The 22,711-nt window shown below is 44.2% G+C and overlaps 1 protein-coding gene across 1 annotated transcript; it reads right to left on the bottom strand.

Annotated features, from left to right (window-relative positions):
• Nucleotides 1-1,253: 1,253 nt before the first annotated feature.
• Nucleotides 1,254-20,672, bottom strand: TRAF5 (TNF receptor associated factor 5). Its single transcript, NM_001197118.1, is given in 10 exon segments — nucleotides 1,254-2,032; nucleotides 3,025-3,193; nucleotides 4,586-4,726; nucleotides 9,585-9,677; nucleotides 12,132-12,206; nucleotides 12,529-12,606; nucleotides 13,237-13,401; nucleotides 16,304-16,405; nucleotides 19,042-19,099; nucleotides 20,341-20,672. Coding segments are annotated over 10 exon segments (1,677 nt in total). The 5' UTR covers nucleotides 20,559-20,672; the 3' UTR covers nucleotides 1,254-1,454.
• Between the last annotated feature and the right edge of the window lie 2,039 nt (nucleotides 20,673-22,711).

Genomic DNA, 22,711 nt, shown 5'->3' with positions numbered 1-22,711 from the left:
TGCCAGAAGCCACTGGTATAAAAATCATGTTTCTTCCATCAGATTAAAGTGTTCAAAAGTTGTAAGGTACATGGTCATCACCTGAATGAGCTGCTTTAAGTGGTCCTCAGCCCATGGCACTTTGCCCTTACACTCGGAACCAGCTCAAGTGTGAGTGAACACTCAGGTGCACAACAGTGAAGGAGGGCTCAGGAAAACTGGCTATATTTTTTTATAAGCTCAGATTTATCAACAGCCATTAGGACTCCTTTTGACTTTAGATATACATCCTCGTTTAGAGATCCACATAGATAGATGCATAAGAATACAGTCACTTCTGTTCTTCACAAAGTACAACTTCAATAAGAAAAGTCACAAGCTTATATAAATGCCCATTTTCATAGCAGTTTGTGAATTCAAAAGTTCTCTCAAAAAAGAATGGGAGATCCTGCTTTCAGCAATCAGTTTGGGAGGGGAATACTTCTGATACCATAGGAATAATAATGGTGTTTTCCCTAGGTTTTAAATTTCTCTTACCCATTTATGACATTTTCTCCATCATATGCTAAATCCTGCCCATCCTCACATTAACTTACTATTATTACCAAAATACCTTTAAACTTACCAAATTGAACTTTATGAAACTGTTAATAGTTGACCTTTTCTGATGTATGAAAATAGTCTTTTCACATGGTTGAGCCTAATAAAATATGAACTTTAGTTGGATGGCTATAGCTCTCTATATATATACACACACACATATATATACTCTCTCTCTCTACACACACACACACACACACAAACACACACACTATGCAGTACTTTCTGTTTACTTCAACGGGGAGAAGGAAAATCTCCCTACATTCACCAGTTCTAATGCAGCCTTGCAAAACTGTACTTGCTGACTACTGGTGATGTTTAATGAAAATATTTAGAGGTACAGTAATTTCCACAAATTTAGTATCTGACCAAATAAAGTCTGGTCCAAACTGGACACACTGTCTTTGAAAGTACAAGATCCAACTATTTAATTGGGACAGCCTACCGTGAAAGATGGCTTTTGCAGGCTTATGGTTAGGTCTAGAATCAGCAGGCCAAGTAATATAATGCTGAAACATTTTCAGTTCTTCCTCTGTGTCCTCAAGAACATTTCGCACAGTGCCTACCCTGAGACACTATGCCAAGCACCAGTAAAAAAAGATAGGCCCCAGACCTTGCTTTCCAGAAACTCAACATCTTTTAAGAGATATAAAAATATAAATAATGAGAGGCTAGTCTAAGTGTCTTAAGTTTCAAACTGGGACCGAGTAAAATATAAAAAGAAGATAGCACTTGAGAAGCTTGAAACTGACTTCAAACACCAGGGGGGCAAACAGCCAAATACCAATGTATACTGAGTTCAAAGTCATCAGGCCATAGGATAATCACAGGTGTCTTCGTCCACGGTTCTGGGCCCAACAAGCCAGAAACAGGGACTAGAGGTCCTCCAGGTCAGTTAAATCCACAGCCACTTTTAGGAACACGGTGTCATCTTTAATGTAGGTGTTCTTGGCATTCTCCAAAGTGGAATGAGCCACGAAGCGGGGGCAGCCAGATGCAATATTCATCTCTCCATCGGGTCTTTTAAAGCTACTGCTGCTGGGGTCAGCCTTGAAGGTCTCCATAATGTGGTTCTTTTTGCCACTCTGGTCCAAAAGCATCAGGGTCACCCTCTGCCTGAACGGCCACTGCAACAGTGAGTCAAACTCCCCTCGCATCACTACAAAGTAGAGCGACAGGTGTGTCCCTTTCCCGGACCCATCCCCGTTCAGGTACGCTCTGGCACAGAGCCGGTAGCCGCAGCGGCTGGTGTAGAAGGGCTGGCTGAAGATGGACACTGTGTGCCCGTCCAGGGCCTCCCTCTTCTTCATCTTATAGTCTGTCACCTTCCAGATGAGCTTTCCGTTATAGCAAGCACCTTCCAGGAGCTTAAAGCGCTCTTCATTTTTATTCAGTTGTGCTTTATGAATATTAATGTGGGCATCGTGTTTATTAGTCTCCCCTTCCAAAACAACTGCAAAGAGAAAAGATTCCATAGGCCTTAAAGTTGTCTTTTGAATTTGCCCAGAGTGGAATTTTGTTATGAAGAAAACCAATAAAATTCTGACATCCTAAAGATGAGCTGAATTCATTGTCCACCAATGGACCATTTATATTGTTTTTTTTAAAGATTTTATTTATTTATTTGAGACAGCATGAGTGAGCACAAGCAGGGGGAGTGGCAAGGGGAGAAGCAGGCTCTCCACTGAGCAGGAAGCCGGATTTGAGGTTAGATCCCAGGACCTTGGAAGCATGACCTGTGTTGAAGGCAGACGCTTAACTGACTGAGCCACCCAGGCGCCCGACCATTTGTATTATTAACTCAATGAATCTCAAGTCTTGGCAAGAGTAGCACCAAAATGTGGCCCCTGGGTGGCTCATCCTGGGATGAAGCCCTGCATCCTGTTCAGCGGGGAGTCTGCTTCTCCCCCTGCTCATGCTCTCCTGCCCACATGTGCTCTAAGATAAACAAATAAAATCTTAAAAAAAAAAAAGAGTAGTAACAAGAAAACCCAAATGAACTCTTGAACTGAAGCTCCCCGAAGTGTAGTGAAGACACAAAGCATTTAACTAGTGTGCATTAGCATGGTGAGCCCCATTATTTAATATCTGGAATGCTTTAAACAGCCAAACCCTTTTCTATTTTTTCTGTACTTAAAACGGTGTTTCCACCACATCTCTCTCTTAGCTTTCTCATTATTTTCCACTCTCCTTAAAAACCACCACTCCCTGTTTCTGGAATCTCTTGGCCCATTTCCACACCTTGCCTGTTCCAGGCCCCGCTCATTGCCCTCCATCACTTTTCCCCCAAGTGGCCCAAATCTCATGCTGTTCTGATTCACAAATACAAGATTCAACCACTCTTTATCCTGGACGGCTGCTACTCTTTTTGGCCAGGTGTTTTGCTTGTTCCATAAACATGCAGACAGCAGAGTCACCAAAAGAGAAGCAAAATATGAGACATACCTAGTCTTTGATCATTGGTTTCTAGCAGAGTAATTTTCTGTTTCACTGTATCAATCGCTTCCACCAGAGGCCTCAGATCAAATTTATTTTGTTGCTGGTTAGCCATTTGTAATAACTGGCGCACTTGAGCTTCTAGCCAAGCCGACTTGTCAATGTGATTGGCAAGAACCTTTCAGTACGACATGGATCATAGTTTCAAAAAACAATTGTTACTATCTTAGTAATTCACTGAGAGTAAATTTTTTCAACTCAAACATTGCACATTTAATTAGTCAATTAATGAAGTGAAAAATGCACGATCCGGAAGAGAAAATTCAGTGAGGATGAGAGAGAGATGAGCCACCAAATATCCTTCTCCTCCTCCCAATCCCAGCTCCTGTTCCAAATCTTTGAATTTCTCTTCATTTGACTTTTACTCCTCCCTCAACTTCTCTCCATTTGGTTCTCTATCCTCATACCTATCTTTATATCTCTATTCTCCTGTTGTCTCTCCTCTTGCCTTATAACTTCCTTCTCAGAGGCTACTCTCCTGATCCACTCCTGCTCTGCTAGAAAGCACAGAATAAGCTGGAAGTGGACCCACCCGTTCCGGCCTGAGCACTACAGGTGGTACAGAAGTGCCCTGAGGCAAGGCCTAAATTTTGATTGCTCTCCTTAGATGGAAGAGATAAAATAAAACCAGACCTATATTTCTCTTCCATCCTTGCCACTCAGTACCTCTGACGAGTTTCTGTGTTAGGAAAAGATCAGAATTGAGATAGTAACATATGATGGATTTCTTTTTTTTTCTACACACACACGCAGCGTGCTAACAAAGTACGGAAATTATATGGCCTCCATTTTTCTGGGAGAGTCTACATTTCAAAAATACTACTCATGCCACATGTCTTAAAATCTTTTTCACAATAAATTTTATTTATTTTATTTTATTTTTTATTTTATTTTTTTTCACAATTTTATAAACACAATAAAGACATTCATTAGAAATGTGTTTATGGTTGTTTAACATTCATGATTTGCAAAGTAACTTTTGCTATATTTTAGTGTTGTTTAAAGCATCTGCTTCAGGGAATTAATAGTTTCACTTTGTTGACTGCAAAATGCAGAACTATGGAAACTCTCAATGAATCCGACATCAAGGGACTAATATTGATCCAACATTAATTACAACCCTAATTGCCATAAATCATGTAAAAGTATTAGATCAATGTTAAAATGTACTGAACGTTAAATGTTGGGGTTTGGTAAAAGAAGATCTTCATTCTTATGAAACACATACCAAAATGTGTAGGGGTAAAGGGCCCTAATATATACAGCTTACTCTCAAATGGTTCAGAAAGAACACCCACGCACATACAGCAACAGAGACAGAGAGAGAGAGACGGGACAAAATACTGACAATGAGTGAATCTGGGTGGAGAATAGGTATTTTAAAGCACTATCTTGTTCTTTTAGCGTTTGTTTACATTTGAAATTATCTCCACTTAACAAGTTGTAAGAAAAACCCTGGCTGCCAGTTGAAGGCTAAATCTTGGCTATGAGTAGAGACGCCATTTCTCACCTGGATGTTTGAGAGGAAGCTTCCATTTTTGCCAAACAGCTGTGCAAACTGCTTGAACTCCTTTTCGAATTTCTTTACAGTTTCTGCTAGCTGCTGGATTTTACTTTCTTTCTGCTCTAGGCTCTTATATAAATCAGAAATCTAGTAACAGGAATGTGAATGAGATCATTTAAATGCATGTATACACGTTAAAATAATTTAAATATAGGTCTAGGAAAATATGGTGTTTCCAGAAAAATATATACATACATATACATTTACCAGTGGGTTCCTATATAATATTTACCAGTGGGTTCCTATATAATATTTGCAGGGGTTTCCGAAAACAAAACAAAACAAAAACCAGAGCCACAGATTTCTCATCAGCCTTTTCTATACTTAACCTGCCTTATGATGGTTCATCTAATGATAGTGGACATCACTTGACTAAATTCACTGAACTGGTTCTCTTCATTCATTCAGTACGCACTTAGTAACCACAGAGTACTGATCAGCGCACCACAACAGATGCTATCTGCTATCTGCTTTTTTTTTTTTCTTAACCTATAAAACTATAAGGGGTCTTATTTGCAATGGTCCTTTTGGTAAGCTATATATATATATGTCATTTTCTTAGAGATGAATACATAAGAAATAAGACAAGGAGGGGCCACATCTGGGAATCACAACAATTTAGCTCTGTGGCAGCCACTGTAATATCTGGTAAAGCAGAGAGAGGTAAGAATGACCCCCACAGAAGAAATTGAATGTTGTCTTCCAATCACTTTCTGTTGATAGGGGCCAGACTTTAAATTTGTTAGACCCTGCCTGTCCTACTTGGCTGAACAGGGCGAAGTTGCCACCAATGGTGGTGGGAAGATTCAAGGAAGTAGAGATTTCAGACCCAAGGCCTGAATGGATTCAACATTACACACCAGTGTTAGCATATATTAGGAGACTTCGCATTTATTCATTAAAGCATACAGGAAATCCACATATTTCAAATAATCCTACAATAGATTCTCTGTGTCCTGAATCTAACTATAATTGGTGCAATTTGTTCATCTCCTTGTGGTTCTCTAGATACATCTAAGGATGGTGCTAACTATTCAGGAAAGCTGGGTGTTCTAGAGTTCTATCCATTTAGACTAACGGCAAATAGCTGAAATTTGCTGAATGTGTCATACCCTTCTATTAATTAGCTCTTTTAATCCTCAAAGAACCCTTTGAGTTGGGTATGACTATCAGCCCATTTTACAGATAAGGAGGCAGAGAGTTTAAGTAACCTGCCCAGTGTACAGTTAGCTTAGCAAGTGGCAGGCAAAACATGTTATGCTCTTAGAATCTGTAACGTATTTGAAGGAAATAACCAGAAACCCTAATGTGAGCCTAGATGGCTCTTCTCTTATGATCCATACTTACCAACTTTAAATTCTAATATACAACAAAACAACTCATATCCACTTTTCATTTCATTTCAACACTTTGTTTTAGCCTTCATTACGTCTCACCTGGACTGTGACAACAGCTTCTCTACTGGTCCTACACCATCCCTCGCACTCCCACCAGAACCGAAGCTCTATGGGACCTGGGATGTGGGTCCCACAGGCCACTGTAACCCCAGGAACTGGTCTGATGCCTGGCATCAGCAGGTGTTTGATAAATATTTGTTGGATGACTGTATGAATGAATGATGCTCTTTCTTTGTCTTGTTTGCCCCTAATTCATCCTTCATGCTGTACCCAGAGTAATATGAAGACACAAATCTGGTCTTGTCACCTCCCCTCTTACTTAACCATCCTTAGTGGACTCCTTTTTACAAACCCCACTGGGCCCTACATGATCTTCCCCTGGCTACCTTTTCAGCCTCCTGGCCACTGACATCCCACGTGTGCCCTGCCCAGCAAGACCACACTTCTCTTGCCCCTGGGACCTGCTCTCTGAGATACTTCCTCCTCTATTGAGAAACCGCTGCTTTTCCAGTGTCCACTCAAGGGTACTTTCTCTCAGAAATATTTCCTCACCAGTACTACCTACCTAGGTCGTCTCTCAAGTTCCAAGACCCTCCTGACCCCACTTGAGTGTTTAACTTACCCTCATTATTCCTAAAGCTTTTTGGGGGTTGTTTGGGTCTTTTTCCTCTACTAACTTTTTGAGGCCACATCTCACTTATTTCTGCATCCCCAAAGCCCAGCACAGTGTCTGGCACCCAAAGGGCATTTGATACGTGTCATATAAATGAATATACAAATGCCTGCAACAACCATGTGATCTCTGGGCCCAGAAACTTCCATTTAGACCCTGAGAGAGCTGACTTTTCCCTACAGGGCAGACCCATCTCCCTGATGGAAAGCAAACCTCCGTGTCTCCTCTCCCCACCCTCCCCCCTCCCCTGCTCCTGTTCCGGCAGTGCCCAGCTCAGGTCATAACTACCATGTTCTCTGCCTTCTAGACTTGTAGCTTGCATCCCGACCTCTGAGTGTCTCTCGATGCCCTTTCCATCCCCACAGACACGGCCTTGGCTGAGCTTCACCATCACCTCCAGCACCACCAGCCCCCAGTACCTTGCCTACTTCACCTAATACTCAGCTGCTTAGTATGTTGGCTCCAGCTAACAGCTTAAGTATATTAGCTCACGTAACCCTCACCACAACCTCATTTTATGAATGAGGAAACTGGGAAGAGAGAGGTTAAGTAGCTTGTCCAAACCCATATGGAGAGTGTAGAGCCAGGTCTCGAAACCAGGCATTCTGGCTCTGGAGCCCTCACTCATCAATTGCGAGGCCCTCCTGCCACCTTGTCTAGTTAAGTACAGCATCCTTCTGCCTGGTTCCCCCGTCCTCATGCTCTTCTCTCCCTCTATCCATCTTCCATGCTGCCACCAGCTGTCTTATCTTTTTTTTAAAGATTGCATTTATTGGGATCCCTGGGTGGCGCAGCGGTTTGGCGCCTGCCTTTGGCCCAGGGCGCGATCCTGGAGACCCGGGATCGAATCCCACGTCGGGCTCCCGGTGCATGGAGCCTGCTTCTCCCTCTGCCTGTGTCTCTGCCTCTCTCTCTCTGTGTGTGACTATCATAAATAAATAAAAATTTTAAAATAAAAAAAAAATAAAAAAAAAAGATTGCATTTATTTATTTGAGAAATGGGGGAGGGACAGAAGGAGAAGGAGAAGCAGACTCCCCACTGAGCAGGGAGCCCAACGTGGGGCTCGATCCCAGGACTCTGGGATCCTGACCTGAGCCAGTCAGATGCTTAACTGAATGAGCCACCCAGGTGCCTTGCAGCTGTCTTACTTTTTAAAGCCAAACAATTAGTTGGCCACATACTGGTCCTTGCCCACCCCTAGTGTCCAAAAGTTCACCTTATGCCACCTTGCATTTATGAAAGACCTTCATTGGGACCTGTTTCCACTAACCAAAAGAAATCAAAGAGGAGTTTCACTTTTATGAAATGATAACTGCTCCTTTGCTTTACACCACTTCGGCTTCTGAAAAGTTTCATAGGGTTGCTCTACTTTCCCCTAGTGGGGGGGAAACTTGTGTTTTCCTATTTCAAAACCTCCATGAGCTCCCTTTTACTGACAAACAGTAATTCAAACTTTGGCTCTTAAATCCTTTCTGAAACAAGGGAGAATATGAATGAATAAAATAAAATAATTGAATGTATAGCATCTGCAACTCCTTAGCTTACATGGAGGGCCACTGCAATGTGGATCGAGCATAGCAGTCTCCAGTACTCCCCTGTCACACTCAGGAGCCCCACCATCCCCAAGTCCCTGTTCCTTGAACCATCGGCCTTCCTCATACCTCCCTGTCTTGGCACAAGTTTTCCTCTTCTGCAACGTCCTCTTTCCACAACATTTAAGCTGACACATCTTCTCTTCCTTCAATGCAAAGCTTGAATGTGCTCCCTTGGAGAACCTTCCCCAACACCCACTGCCTCTGCGCCCCAGACTGAGCCACAGCATGTTCTATAGCACAGTAACTTCTCTATTTGCATTTTCGTGAGATCTTCAAGGGCAGAAGCTGCGTCTTCCTCCACTCAGAGCCCCTAGCAACGAACCTCATATCTAACATACAGCAGGTGTTTGTGAATGAACAAATGGATGGATGGGTGAGGTGAGTGGTACAGAAAGAACTCGGGAATCATTACCAGGCAGTGTGCCCTCTACCAACGTTACAGTTTAATTGGTCTTCCCAATTTTCTTCAGGGTCTGCCCTTGGAACTCACACATCTCCTTTAATATGGAATCAGATGTCATAAAATAATTGGCAATAATCGCATTCAGCTCCCTCTCTTCCTGACATGCGCTTGAGAAGTCTGATCCTCTGAGATGTTCTAACAAAATAATTAACTTTCATAATAATTACTCAACAGAATCAGCATTTATTGAGGTCCATTATGAATATTCCAGGGATTATGGCAGGCATTTGTACACACAATTTGATTCACTTGATAATCACAACTCAGTGAAATAAATACATATGTATGCATTTATCAGGCTGCAAAGTTTCTCACAGGCAGGAGTTAAGACTTACTACAAAATATGTAAAACCCACAGTGCCTAGAAGAGATAGTCAACTATTGTTTCAGAGTAACATTAGTCTAATTCAAAAACATCGAACACCTACTTGTCACCTGCCAGGTGCCAAATATTAACCAGAAGGTGTGTGGCTAGGCTGCAGAGAGGCAGTGTGGTATTTCGTGGGGAGCACTGGGCTGAGAATCAGGGGACATGTGTTTGAGATTAAATCCTGCCACTTACAAGTTACAAACATCACAATTTCTTTGAGCTTAGTCAACTTCATCTGTGGAAGGAGAGGGTTGGACCCAAAAATCTCAAAGACACCTTCTGGTTCTAATGTTCTATAATCCTATGAATCTGCCTGGCTGCTTAATAGAAAAACATCTACCTCCACTCGACTTGTACTGAAACAGAGGAGAATATAAAACTACCAACAATTACCAATCCCAGCAATTGTGCTGCCTCCCTTTACATTGGAAACCATGAATATTTACCTGTTCTTCTAATTGTAAGTTCTTCTCTAAAACCAGAAGCATGTGGTCCCGTAACGCTGAATGCTCATGCTCCTGCAGGCTCCCCCGTTTATCCTTCAATATGAAGACGAAAGCAAGTCAGGTTTTTTTGTGAAAGGCTCCAAAAATGAGGGTGGTGGTGAGATGTTCTGCTAACGCAGAACTGTAACAACTCTGCTTACTCGTCTAAAGGTGGGTTGCAGGAAAAATAGCTCTCCCAGTCCACAAGACAATTTTAAACTTACAGTAACAGAGAATCGGGCCACTGTCAAAATTCTCAACACAGATTTCTTTCTGTGTGCTGGGAATCTAGGACTGTGGGGTAAGGGCAGTTATCATCTCTCAGCTATTTCCACATAAAATCTCTCTCCTCGGTGGATTAGCTTCAGATCAATGTCAAGCCTAGGTTAGTTCTCTCTCCTACTGAGCACACATCTCCATGCTGCCTTCTATCGAAGGCCAAAGGTATACAACCTGATGGTAATTCCAGCCAATGCATATTTGTTGCCCTCAAAATCAAAGAATATGTTTGCAAGAATAAAGGGTAACTACCTTTTCTAGTAATTAAAATATTGTGCATTGAAAAAGTAAATACTATCCATTTTGCAGCCAAGATGATCACTGGTTTGATACTGAAATTCTATGTACTCTTCACTGACTTTTTAAAAAGGCTTCTCACAATATAAAATATTTTTTCAAATATGTTTTTAAAATAAGAGAAATATATGCTTCCCCTTTTCTCCATCACCACCCCTAATTCCCTAGTCTCACCAGAATCAATGAAGATATATATATATATATATACACATTTTTAATCACTGAGATAATAACCATATTTAATTTTGAAAAATATTCTTATTATTTTTATCAGATGTATGATATTCCAAAATATAAATATATACAATTATATAGTCAGCACTTTAGTGATGTGCTTACAGGCTTTTAGTTTTTTGTTTTCTTTCGCTATATAAACACCTTTGAGTTTATTTGTATATGTGTAAAATAATAAACATCTTTGAGTGTACTTGTATATGTATATAATCGTTGAATACTTATGAAAGAATTTTTTAAAAATAAAGACATTTTTATTTAATTTAATTTTTTTCAGTAAGCGATATGCCAAACATGGAGCTTGAGCTCCATAACCCTGACTGGGCCAGCCAAGCACCCCTCACTTTTCATAGATATAACCAAACTGCCTGCAAAAAAAAAAAAAAAAAAAAAATGGATATTATAAATTGCTTTAATCTAGTCAAATTGATGGTGAAAGTTACATTTCTTGTTATAATTTACGCTTATTTAGGAGTTAGATGCAGTGTCTTTTTTTTACATCTATTAGCCAACTGAATTTTTTCTGGACTACTCATATATTCCTTTGCCTATTTTTCTCTTTTGTTGGATAAGCTATTTACATTCTTTGTATATTAAGGAAAATACCCTTTTTATCTTGTCATATGTTGGAGACAATTACCTCCAGTTTGTGGTTTGCCATTTGACTTTATTTGTGGTATTTTTAGAAATCATATAAAAGTTTCAAATATTTGTGGTTAAACATCAAAAGCACAGCTCTGGTTTTGTGTTAATTATCTAAGAAAGACCTTTCTTTCAAGAATAAAAAAAAAACACTCTTTCTTCTAGTATTTTTATGATTAAAAAAAAAACTTACTTGAAGTAATTTTAGATGTACATAAAGTGTGAAATAACACAGTGCATGATACATCTTAATGCCTAAAACTTTGATCCATCTGGAATCTGTTAAAATGAGGTAGGAATCAAACTTTCTTTCCTTTTCTTTTAAATTTATTTTATACAATTTATTGAATAATATTTTTAAAGGTAAAATACACTTTAAAACATGATTTCAAATCAATTCTGTTTCAAAATACTTGGTGATAGACCAGGGTATCATAAAACCAAGATTTATAATCATCAGAAGAATAACTCTGGAAAGTCTCAAAATCTGATAGAGGCAGTGGAATTTGAATTAGAAAAACCACCATGATGGTTAATTGTATGTGTCAGCTTGGCTGGGCTACGGCACCCAGTTGTTTAGTCAAAACAAATCTGGATGTTGCTGTGAAGGTATTTTGTAGATGTGATTAACATTTACAATGAGTTGACTGACGAAAGCAGGTTACTCCATACATAATGCCATAGAGCCTCATTCAACCAGCTAAAGGCCTCAAGAGCAAAGGTTTCCTAAAGAAGAAGCACTTTTCCCTTTTCCCCAGGATTATAACCTAGGAGCTCCAGCCTGCTGGCCTGCCCTGCAAAGAATCCGATTCACCAGCCCCCTGAATCACGAAAGCTAATTTCTTAAAATAAATTTCTGTCTATCTACATGTAGGTATAGATCTCCTATTGATTCTGCGTCTCTGGAGAGCCCTGACTGATAACATTGCCAGTCTTAAAGTTCCCCAAAGTGAATGTTCTTCTGCATCGTGAAGAATGGACTCAATGTAGTAAAATAAACCTGCCGAGTGAATTATACAGTCGAACGTGGAGGTAGAAACAAAAGGCATTCCCTACCTTGACAGTACAGCCATAGTGCTTAAAAGGACAGTCTTGTTCAGCCTCGGGACACACTGTGAGATGTTCATCCACCTACGAAACAAAAAAGACAAAAATTCATCACCAATTCTCTCCAGTTGCCTGATAGACCTGCAGCATGCAGGGAACCCAGGGTGGCTTGGAGACAAAGGGTGGGAGCAGACAGGGAAAAGCCATGCTGAGGCCTGGAGGAGGAAGAGCTACGTAAAAACGGAGAATTCTCAGGGAAGAGGGGAGGGGACGCAGAGACTGTGGCTATCGTGGGTGTTATTCAAACCTTGGGCCTCAGCCTGTGGGAGTTTATCAAACACACACCACCGTGGTTACTGAAACTTTATCTTACATAAAATCTACTAAGAGAATAATTTACAGTTACCTCAGTTCTTGGAATAATCTGCGAACACTTGTTAGGACAAGGTACCGGGTACTCAGGACACAAGTTTTCCTCATGATTCTGAGACAGAGAAAGTATGATGAAACAGAGTCAAACCCTGCCTCCAAAGGCTCCCTTCTATGGCCTCAGAGGGTTCACGTCTACGTCTCTGGGCATCTATGTTATGTGGCTTGCCCTCTACAGGAAGGGACAGCCTAGTTCCAAGGACAAAAGATGGCTGCTTTCTTCACATCGATTCAATTCAATTTTCCAATCATTCCAAAAGAAGGTCAGAGGGCCCAGGACTCACAGAGGGCCGACTCTGGGAGTTCTCAGTATGGCTCCTTCGGTACACGCAAAAGGTACCCCGTAGTCTCTTTTTCTGCCTACGTCCTCCCACTCCAGTTAGATCATAGCACCCCGAGGACACAGGATCGTCACCCCCTTGTGACCCAGCACCTAGCATGGCTCCTTGCACACTCACACTCAGTGGGCCCTCAAACAATGCTTTCGCCAATGGTAAACGAGTAGAGCCCTACCAACGAGAAGATTAGCTTTTGACAGAACTCTCAGATAATTCTTTAGACCTATTTCTGGGCAAAATAAAATCAGTCATGGCCTGATCCCCGTGACCACTTGGGTAGAATTTAGCCCCATTAAGATGATTCGCCTCTCATTCTCTCAATCTCTCTCTCTCTTTTTTTTTTTTACCTGTAGATGGATTACCACCACATCTTTTTTGCAATAAAGGCATCTTTCCTCCCGGAACTGGCAAGATGTGCTCACATGTTCTTTCAAATCTTTCCGCAGGACTGGCTCCTGACAGTCCTCATTAGAACACTGCACAGCTTGAAAGGGGCAGTGCTGGAGGTGGTCCTGCAACGGAAGAAAACAGGCCAGTGGGCCCCACTGACCAGGGCGGGAGGGGGAGCCAGCGGGAAGCCTGGAAGGTGGGGGGGCCCTGGGGGTAGCTGGGGGGACCGGGCTGCACAGACAGACCGTGATGGCCAGCCTGCGTGACCAGAGTTAGGAGGACAGGAAGACGGCTGAAGGAGGAAGCATGCTGCGTCTCTTTCAGATCATCCAGGACCCTGCTCCCATTCTCACATTAGTTCCTCAATATTGCCCTTAGGCTGGCTGAGGGATCTGCCAGTTCTCCAAGGGCATTTGGGATTTCTTTTTTGCATCCCCGGTGCCAAGTCGTGATCTCTGCATGACAGGCAGCAAAAGCCAGGGCAGAGGGGGCTGAGGGAAGAGCAGGGCATGTCCCAAGTACAGGAAGGAAGGGAAAGGGTTAAACAGAGAAAGGGGACAGAATGGGAACTGTTCCAGAAGTAGCCGAGGAAAGCAGACGGAAAGAAATACAGGATCCCAGGCACCAGGGAACCTGGGAATGGTCAGACCTGTAGTCAGAACATGTTCTTCACCAGAATATGAGACAATGATGACATGGACAGTGCTCATTCTGGTATTGTTCAGGTATAGATTTTTATTTTTTAAAAAAGATTTGAGAGAAAGAGTGCAGAATGAGAGAGAGAGGACGTGCACGTACACACACACATACACACGTGAGTAGGGGAAGCAGCAGAAGAGGGAGAAGCAGACTCCCCACTGTGCAGGGAGCCCCACGTAGGGCTTGTTCCCCAGGACCCCAAGATCACGACCTGAGCCGAAGGTGGACACTTAACTGGCTGAGCCACTCAGGCGCCCCCATGTATAGATACTTAAAAGCAGGAGATATATCTTTTTGTTTTTTGTTTTTTTTTTACTGATTTTATTTATTTATTTATTTTTAATAATAAATTTATTTTTTATTGGTGTTCAATTTGCCAACATACAGAATAACACCCAGTGCTCATCCCGTCAAGTGCCCCCTCAGTGCCTGCCACCCAGTCACCCCCCCCCCCCCCCCCCCCCCCCCCCCCCCCCCCCCCCCCCCCGCCCTCCTCCCCTTCCACCACCCCTAGTTCGTTTCCCAGAGTTAGGAGTCTTTATGTTCTGTCTCCCTTTCTGATATTTCCTACCCATTTCTTCTCCCTTCCCTTCTATTCCCTTTCACTATTATTTATATTCCCCAAATGAATGAGAACATATAATGTTTGTCCTTCTCCGACTGACTCATTTCACGCAGCAGCAGGAGATAGATCTTAATAAAACCTCTGGATCACTGCAAGTTTTTGTGATGCTAACAAGTCATCAAAACCCTAGTGAGTCTGTCCCCTGCGAGATCCCCTAAAACACAGCTGGTCTGTTGTTTTTGTAAATAAGGTTTTTCTGGAGAACAGCCACATCCACTTGTTTACACACTGCTGGGGGGAGGGGAGGGATGAGCTGCTTTCCCTCTGAAAGGGAAGAGCTGGGTTGAGTGGCTGATACAGAGACTGTATGGCCTGCAAAACCTAAACATTTTACTAACTGGCTTTTGGCAGAAACAGTTTGCTGCTCCCGTCCTGAAGGAGAGAAGACACAACCAGTTTTGCTGTAGGAGATAAATCAACATTATTGCTACTCTCCTTTGCTTCTAATAATAAGAAACAAAGAGTGACCACTGAAATCCTCATTTTCTCCAAAATTTGCTGCTCCTGCTACCCCTCCACTGTCACTGAAACAGTCACCACTCATCACAATTCCGATATCTTGGAGAACCTACACCTCACCTGCAAGCCAGGGTGCAGGTAGGGGACAGGAGCGAGGGAAACACAGAAGAAACAGGTGAAAAGAAACCAGCCACTGTTCTCTAGAAGCTAATGATCTGGTCACAAAAGCTGACGGCTGGATGGTCAATTGGAGCCTCATTTCTTGCTCAGCCTTCATGACCACAAAGCTGGAAAAGATGCCCCCGCTCTAGGGCCCGACTATCGAAACACAAGAAAGTTCAGTGAACCTCCAGAAAAATCCTGGGGTTAATGAGGAAACCATATACATATTTAGAAGCTTGGTGTCTGGGAGGTTTGGAGGCAAGGTGAAGAAAAGGCTGAATCACCTGAAATGTGCTCCAAAATGTGTGGGTGGAAGAGGAATATTTCAGCAGCCTCCAAGCCATTCTCTGGAAGCCAGAGATGCCTGCTTCTTATTCCTACACAGTGTGATCAAACCTGATATGGGCCTGCTGTGGCAAAGCCCCGTTGCTCCATTTCCAGTTTGGCACCGACCAAGCTTCCTGCTTCCCCAGCAGGATGGAAGAACCAGGTAGGGCAGTTTCATGTGAAAGTAACTCCCCTTCACTCCCCCTACACATCGTGTGTTTGCAGCTCGTACCAATGCTTCGCCTTTAAACCACATCCTAGCTCTGTGTTGGTCTGCAATTATATGCCTCAGATCATAAGCTAAGAGGCCAGGACCCATAGCTGCTGGGAAACACCCACCCACCACCCGCCAATACTTTCGGGCAGGGACCCTTGCAATCGTGTCTTTCTGCAGCCTGCCCTGGCTCCCACCCTAGGGACCCCAAATCCTTCACAGTTCCCCACAAATGACATGTCCTTTTGCCCCGCATGTCCCACATCTTCTCTTTTGGATCACTGACCCCTAACCCACAATTTGGGTCTAATACATATAGTATGGCCCTCATGCGTTCCATACAAAATGGACCTATTCACGCGCACCTTAGCCCTTGGTGTGCTGTACTGTAGCCAAATATATTGCTAGACAGGAGTTCTCTGAGGGCAACCCAATGAACCCCCCATCACGCCTAGCCCTGTAATTGTCCCACAAAGGTGTTCAATACACGTCACTGGAAAAATGGCAAAGGGAAATATTGGTTATGAGTAATACCGACCTGGTATCGTCCCAGAATAATCTTGGCATTACATCCAGGAGCATTTTTGCAATACACGTATAAATTGAGGACTTCCCTTTTGCAGCAATTGTCCTTAAACACCTAAAAGAGAAACAAAATAGGTCTCCTACACGCCACAGCCTCGGAGCAATGTGAATAAACTATTACCGATTTCGTCTTCAAATATAATCTCAAAAGTCAGGTGGAAACTTCCGACAGTGGTTGGAATGGAAACATCAGATTCAGCACCATAAAAGAAAAGGCCTTCTCAGATACATATTTCCGACAGGCCACTAAACACACAAGTCAGGAAATTCAGTGCTCAGTGCTGTAGGCTGCAGGAGAATCTCGTGGTGCACTTGACCTCATAGGCTCAAAGGTCAGAAGGGAGGCTGTGGATGAAGGTGACGCTTTCAGCTTCCTGTCATAGTGTAAAGTTTGTATTAGTCATCAGGTAGTGCCACTGAAGCTGTGCTGACCTGCTATTTCAGCACACACCAGGGGTTGGCAAACTTTCTCCATAAAGGGTCACACAGTATTTTCAGCTTTGCAGGCTACTGTGCAACCTTTTCTTTTGCAACTTACTCAGCTCTGCTGTACACCATACTTAAACCAATGTACATGGCTATGTTCCAATAAAATGTTATTTACAGACACTGAAAGGTAAATTTCACATAATTTTCGCTTGTCACAAAACATTATTTACTTCTTGATTTTTAAAATAAGGGTCTTTTTTTTGTTTTGAAATGGTTTAAAGACTCACAAGAAGTTGCAAAAATAGTACAGAGTTCCTATGTACCCTTCTTTGTATTTTTTTCCAATGATTTGTAAGAAAACCATTCTTAGCTCACAGGCCATACAAAAACAGGTGGCGGGCTGGATTTGTCCCAACAAACCTCACGTTGTAGTACGCCAACCCCTGATCTAGTGGGTGAGGCACATACAAACACAGCACTGTTCTCTGAGAGGTGTTTGCAAAACACAACACAAGAGCATAGAGAAGGAGCATGTACATCAGACCAGGTGCTCAGGGAGCTTCCTGGAGGAGGTGACGCTTGAACATCCTGTAATAGAATTGTAAAGGAAGAAAACTGAGCTTAAAAGGAAGTTTTAAGGGAGGGGTGCTCGAGTGGCTCAGTCAGCTGTGTCTGGCTTTTGATTTTGGCTCAGGTCTTGATCTCAGGCTCATGAAATCAAGCCTCATGTTGGGCTATGCTGAGCGTGGAGCCTGCTTAAGATTCTCTCTCTGCCTCTGTCCCTCCCCCATCGCTAAAAAGAGAAGAAAAAAAAAACCCACAAAAGTTTTAAGGGAGAAAATCTTCAGGTTAGGTAACAGTTTCTTAGATGCAACATTAAAAGAACAAGGAACCTAAACAAACAGACAAGTAAGACCTCATCAAAACGGAAAGCTTTCATGCTTCAAAGGACACCACCAAGAGAGAGAAAAGACAACCCACAGGGGGTGCCTGGGTGACTCAGTTGGTTAAGTGTCAGCCTTCAGCTCAGGTCATGATCCTGGGGTCCTGGGATCAAGCCCCGGCTCAGGCTCTCGGCTCAGTGGGGACCTGCTTCTCCCTCTCCCTCTGCATCTCCCTGCTCCTTCTCTCTCTCTTGCTGATACACTCTCTCAAATAAATGAAACCTTAAAAAAAAAAAAAAAAGACAACCCACAGAATGGGAAGAAAATATTTGTAAATCATATATCTGGTAAGAGCCTTGTATCTAGACTATATAAAGAACTCTTAAAACTCAAGAATAAGAAACCAATAATACACTTAAAAATGGGCAAAGAAACTGAATAGGCATGTCTACCAGAAGACATACAAATGCACAAACACATGAAAAGATGCTCCATATCATTAATCATTAGAGAAACGCAAATCGAAACAGGTGCCCACTGGAAAGAGTATAATAAAAAAGATGGACAGTAACAGCTTTTGACAAGGATCTAAAGACATTAGAACTCTCATACCCTGCTGGTTGGAATGTAAAAGGGTGCAGCTGCTTTGGAAAACAGTCTGACAGTTCCTCAGAATGTTACACCTAGAGTTCCCATTATGACCCTAAATAGAATTATGTGACCCAGTAATCCCACTCCTAGGTGTATACCCAAGAAATACGTACACTATACAAATAAAATTTATGGCATATGAGTTATATATCAATAAAGCTATTGTTAGACATAATAATAATAGAAGGAAGTTTTAGGAATTGACTAGAGGAGAAAGTGAATTCCAAGAAACAGGGTGTTTCAATTCTCCAAGCAATTCAGCATACCTGGAGCCAGTGTAGTAAGGGGGTAAGAAGAGAGCAGAGTAGAAATTTAGGGGGTGGGGGTCAATAAAGACCCAAACAAGACTCTGAAACAGTGGTAGGTGTGGGATTTGACCTGACCCCACAGCAGAGGAGTGTGGACTCTAAGAAAGGCCCCCTCTCCCACTCTACTGCTCCAACCTCTATGTCCAATTCGATTCAGGCACTGGCTTCTCCATCACCCAGACAGCTCCTAAACAAAGGGGTGATTTTCTTTTTTCTTTTTTTTTTTTTAAAGATTTTATTTATTTATTCATGAGGGATACAGAGAGAGGCAGAGACATAGGCAGAGGGAAAGAAAGGTAGGCTCCTCACAGGGAGCCTGATGCAGGACTCGATCCCAGGACCCCAGGATCACACCCTGAGCCGAAGGCCGATGCTCAACCACGGAGCCACCCAGGTGCCCCAAGTGGTGACTTTCTTACCTCCTGAGATTTGATAACCTCCTTATCTACAGGGCAGAGTGGGACTGCATTTAATTCTCTGGAGAGAAAAATAAAAATAGAGCCAAATTAAGAGTTGACCTTAACAGCTCTTCAAGAGCAGCCCCAGGGCCCCAGCCATGCTTGACCCTTTGGAGTCACCTTCCCCACACGCACACCTCAACAGTCCAGACTCTGTCTTCCCTCCTTCTGCTCCCTCCCCCAAGAAGAGCTGTCACCTCCCCCCGGCTGCTGAAATACTCCCACTCATTCCCCAGGACACAGGTCCAACAGTAAGTCCCCCAGACAGAGTCCATGTCCTCTGGCCGCCTTCTGCTAATTGCACTGTACCAGAACCCGTCTCCTCCACTAGACTGGAGTGTTCTGGAGGGCAGAGGCTGGGTCCTGTTCCACCCTGGACCTCTGGCTCTTCCTCTCTGTGCACCAGAGCTCAGTGTTAGCCAGGTGCCTGGAACACACACAGGCGCTGACAAACCCACGAATGAATGAGAACGTGCCGTCATAACCCCCCTTCCAAGCTTGGTGGGAAACGGCTTCTTGCTGTGCTACATCAGCCCCCCAGAGCCCGCTTCCACGACTCTCCTGGGCTCCTCCTTCCGAACGGCATGACCCAGGCGCAGCCCCGGCAGCACACAGCACCCATCGCGGGTGAGGTCCCTCTCCCGACATGATGCCACCTGTGCCTCAGGGCAAGGCAAAGTCAGAGCGACCACCACAAGGCCCCCTGTGACTGCAGGCCCTTCCCAACACAAACTTGGCACCCACGTGGGGTCTACATTTTAAGCAAAGGTGTGACCCTCAGGAGCAACAAGCAACCAGCATTCCTGGCTCAGCACACTGCACACCTGGAGCCCACAGAACGCTGCACGTTCAGGACACTCTGATCGTTTGTATTTATTATTTTTTTAAAGTTACTTTTTTAAAAAAGATTTTATTTATTCATGAGACACAGAGAGAGGCAGAGACACAAGCAGAGGGAGAAGCAGGGAGCCCGACGTGGGCCTCGATCCCAGGTCTCCAGGATCACGCCCTGGGCCAAATGCAGCGCTAACCTGCTGGGCCACCCGGGCTGCCCCTCCGATCGTTTTTTAAAAAGGAGGTGAAAGGCAACTGTGGGCAAGCAGTGGCGAGACATAAAAACTGAAGGTGATTTCTGGGGCTCCGGGAGAAGGGCTCTGGGGGAGCCCCTGCGCGCCTCTGTGGTTCCGTGGCCAGCCACAGCAATTCCAACAGCTGCCCGGACACCCAGGTCCCGGGGACGCCCCCCTCCCCGCCCCTCACCTCAAGGACAGGATGCAGTGCTGGCAGAAGCGGTGCCCACACCCCGTCTGGTGGGGGTTGTGAAGCACCGAGTGGCACAAGGCACATTTGTAGCGCTCTTCCAGTGGCTCCACGAACCGGTACTCCGTGTGGGGCTCAAAGTCCAAGGAGATGGAGTTGCTGGAGTTCTGGCGGATGAAACCACAGGGGACACCTCCTTGGTCCTCGGAATAAGCCATTCTGGGGAGGGGGGTAGCAAAGGAAAATTCAGTGTGCAGATACCCAAACCACCACAGCCATCAGGGGCTCTAAGGATCTGCATCCCGATTAAGGAGCATCACCCACCTGGTCATTCTGCTAGGACGTTGTAACGACCTCCGGCCACTGGAGGGCGCCCGCCCAGGGGAGTTAGTTTTCGGTGGTCGGCCAGAGGCCAGAGAAGGCTTCTAGCAAGAATTTATGAGGCTTCGGACCTTTGTCCATCAGCCTTTTACGGGATGCTAGGTAATCCTGGGAGTTTGGCCACATGCTTGGAGCAAACACAGCCACGTGTTAAGTGCATTCTAAGCAGACCCTGGTGAGGAAGTTTCCTTCCACTCAGTTGCAAGAACCGAAACAAACACTTGTTAACGTTTTCCAGAAGCAAGCACCTTGCATATCATTTCTTGCAATATAGGTACATACTTCACCGCCACCGAGCCGCATCGTTTCTCACCCAACCTAAATAAGTGCATTAAACTGTGTTCCCCTCCGATCCATTCTCCTTTTTCTAGCCGGGGTAACATTTTTCAAAACACAAGTGTGATTGAAGGTTACCTCCTCGCATCATGCAGTGGCTTCCCAGGCTCTTAGGGGAGAGTCCACAGTGCTAAGAGCTCCAAGGCTGCATCCTCTCCACCCAGCAGCATCCTGGACCTCTCCTCCCCTTGCTTTCTGCACTCGAGCAATACAGGCTTTTTATGCGTCTAATACATCAAGCTGTCTCCTGCCACAGGGCCTTTGCATAAGCTATTGCCTCTACCGAGAATGCTTCCCCTCTCCCAGGCTTTTTCACTTCACATTCGTGCTTCAAATTTCAAGTGTCATATCCTCAGGTAAGTCTTTATTCTCCACTCCACTTCCTCTTCCCCCGCTGAACAGCAGAACACCCACTCATGTCTATGAAGCACGTATGGCGTCCGGGGAGTGGCTGAGGGATAATGGGCCACCCAAGGAAGTGGGGGGTAGGGGAGTGACGTTTCACTCTATCATCCTTTCGAATTTTTGAACATGAATATATTACCTAACTCAAAAATAAACAAGTGTACAAAACCAAACACTAAACATCCACTGTTGTATCTATCATAGAACCAGGTTCTGAAATTCAGAGCAACATTTAATTTTAAATTAGACATGCATTTGTGTGAGTAGCTGATTTATATCAGTGCTCTTCAAAAACACACAGATCACATCCGGTCTTACTCATCGGTACAGCTCCAGCCCTGAGCACTGAGCCAGATGTGGAGAACAAATCAACTACTTGTTGAATTAATATTGTTGAATGGACTCTGACAAACCTTCAACAGTACGGCCCTAACTAGTGTTGCCTTCTAACACAGTGATCCTTCAACTTTATAAGGAAGGACTTCCCCCGGGGCACCTGGGTGGCTCAGTGGTTGAGCGTCTGCCTTCAGCTCAGGTTGGGATCCTGGGGTCCTTGGATCGAGTCCTGCATCAGGCTCCCTGTGGGGCACCTGCTTTTCTCTCTGCCGATGTCTCTGCTTCTCTCTATGTGTCTCTCATAAATAAATAAAATCTTTAAAAAAAAAAAAAAGGAAGGTGTTTCTCCATCTTTGAAGTCTGATGACAAGTCTAGACTTTCTTGCACAGACACCTGATCGCTGGACCCTTATGGATCTGCTGAACCCAGCCCTGCCTCCCCAGGAGGGATGCTCTGACTTTTGGCACAGTGCCAGCAGTGGTGCTTTGAGGGTGTCTGGCAAGGCTGGGAGGCAATCAAGGGTGGCACCTGGGGGTGACATCTTTCCACGTGGCGAGGGAACAGGAAGGCTTGGCCTTCAGGCTTGCTTGCTCTGGCTTGCTCTTGGGATCCCTCAAGACTGTCCTGCAGCTGATGAGGTCAACTGGGCCAGAGAGCAGCTGCGTGGCCTGACAGTGAAGGCCAGAGATGGGCGCCATCCGGCAGCCAGCCCTGCTCAAGTCAGCTGCTGGCCTCACCCAGAGCTGGAGCCAGCTCAGTCTGGGGTGTGCCCTGTGAGAATGGAGCAGAGAAAGCAACTGGCCTTTCTCAGTAGATAAGGCTGTTCTCTCAACAGAGAGAACTCTGGAGGAGCCCTGCAGGACAGGGCTTTTTGTTTTTGTTTTAATCCTGGGGTTTGAGACCAAAGCCCCA

This window comes from Canis lupus, chromosome 7 (assembly GCF_011100685.1).
Source record: "Canis lupus familiaris isolate Mischka breed German Shepherd chromosome 7, alternate assembly UU_Cfam_GSD_1.0, whole genome shotgun sequence".
Lineage (NCBI taxonomy): Eukaryota > Metazoa > Chordata > Mammalia > Carnivora > Canidae > Canis > Canis lupus.
The sequence above is the reverse complement of the archived record's forward strand: the minus strand, read 5'-3'. Positions and strand labels throughout refer to the sequence as shown.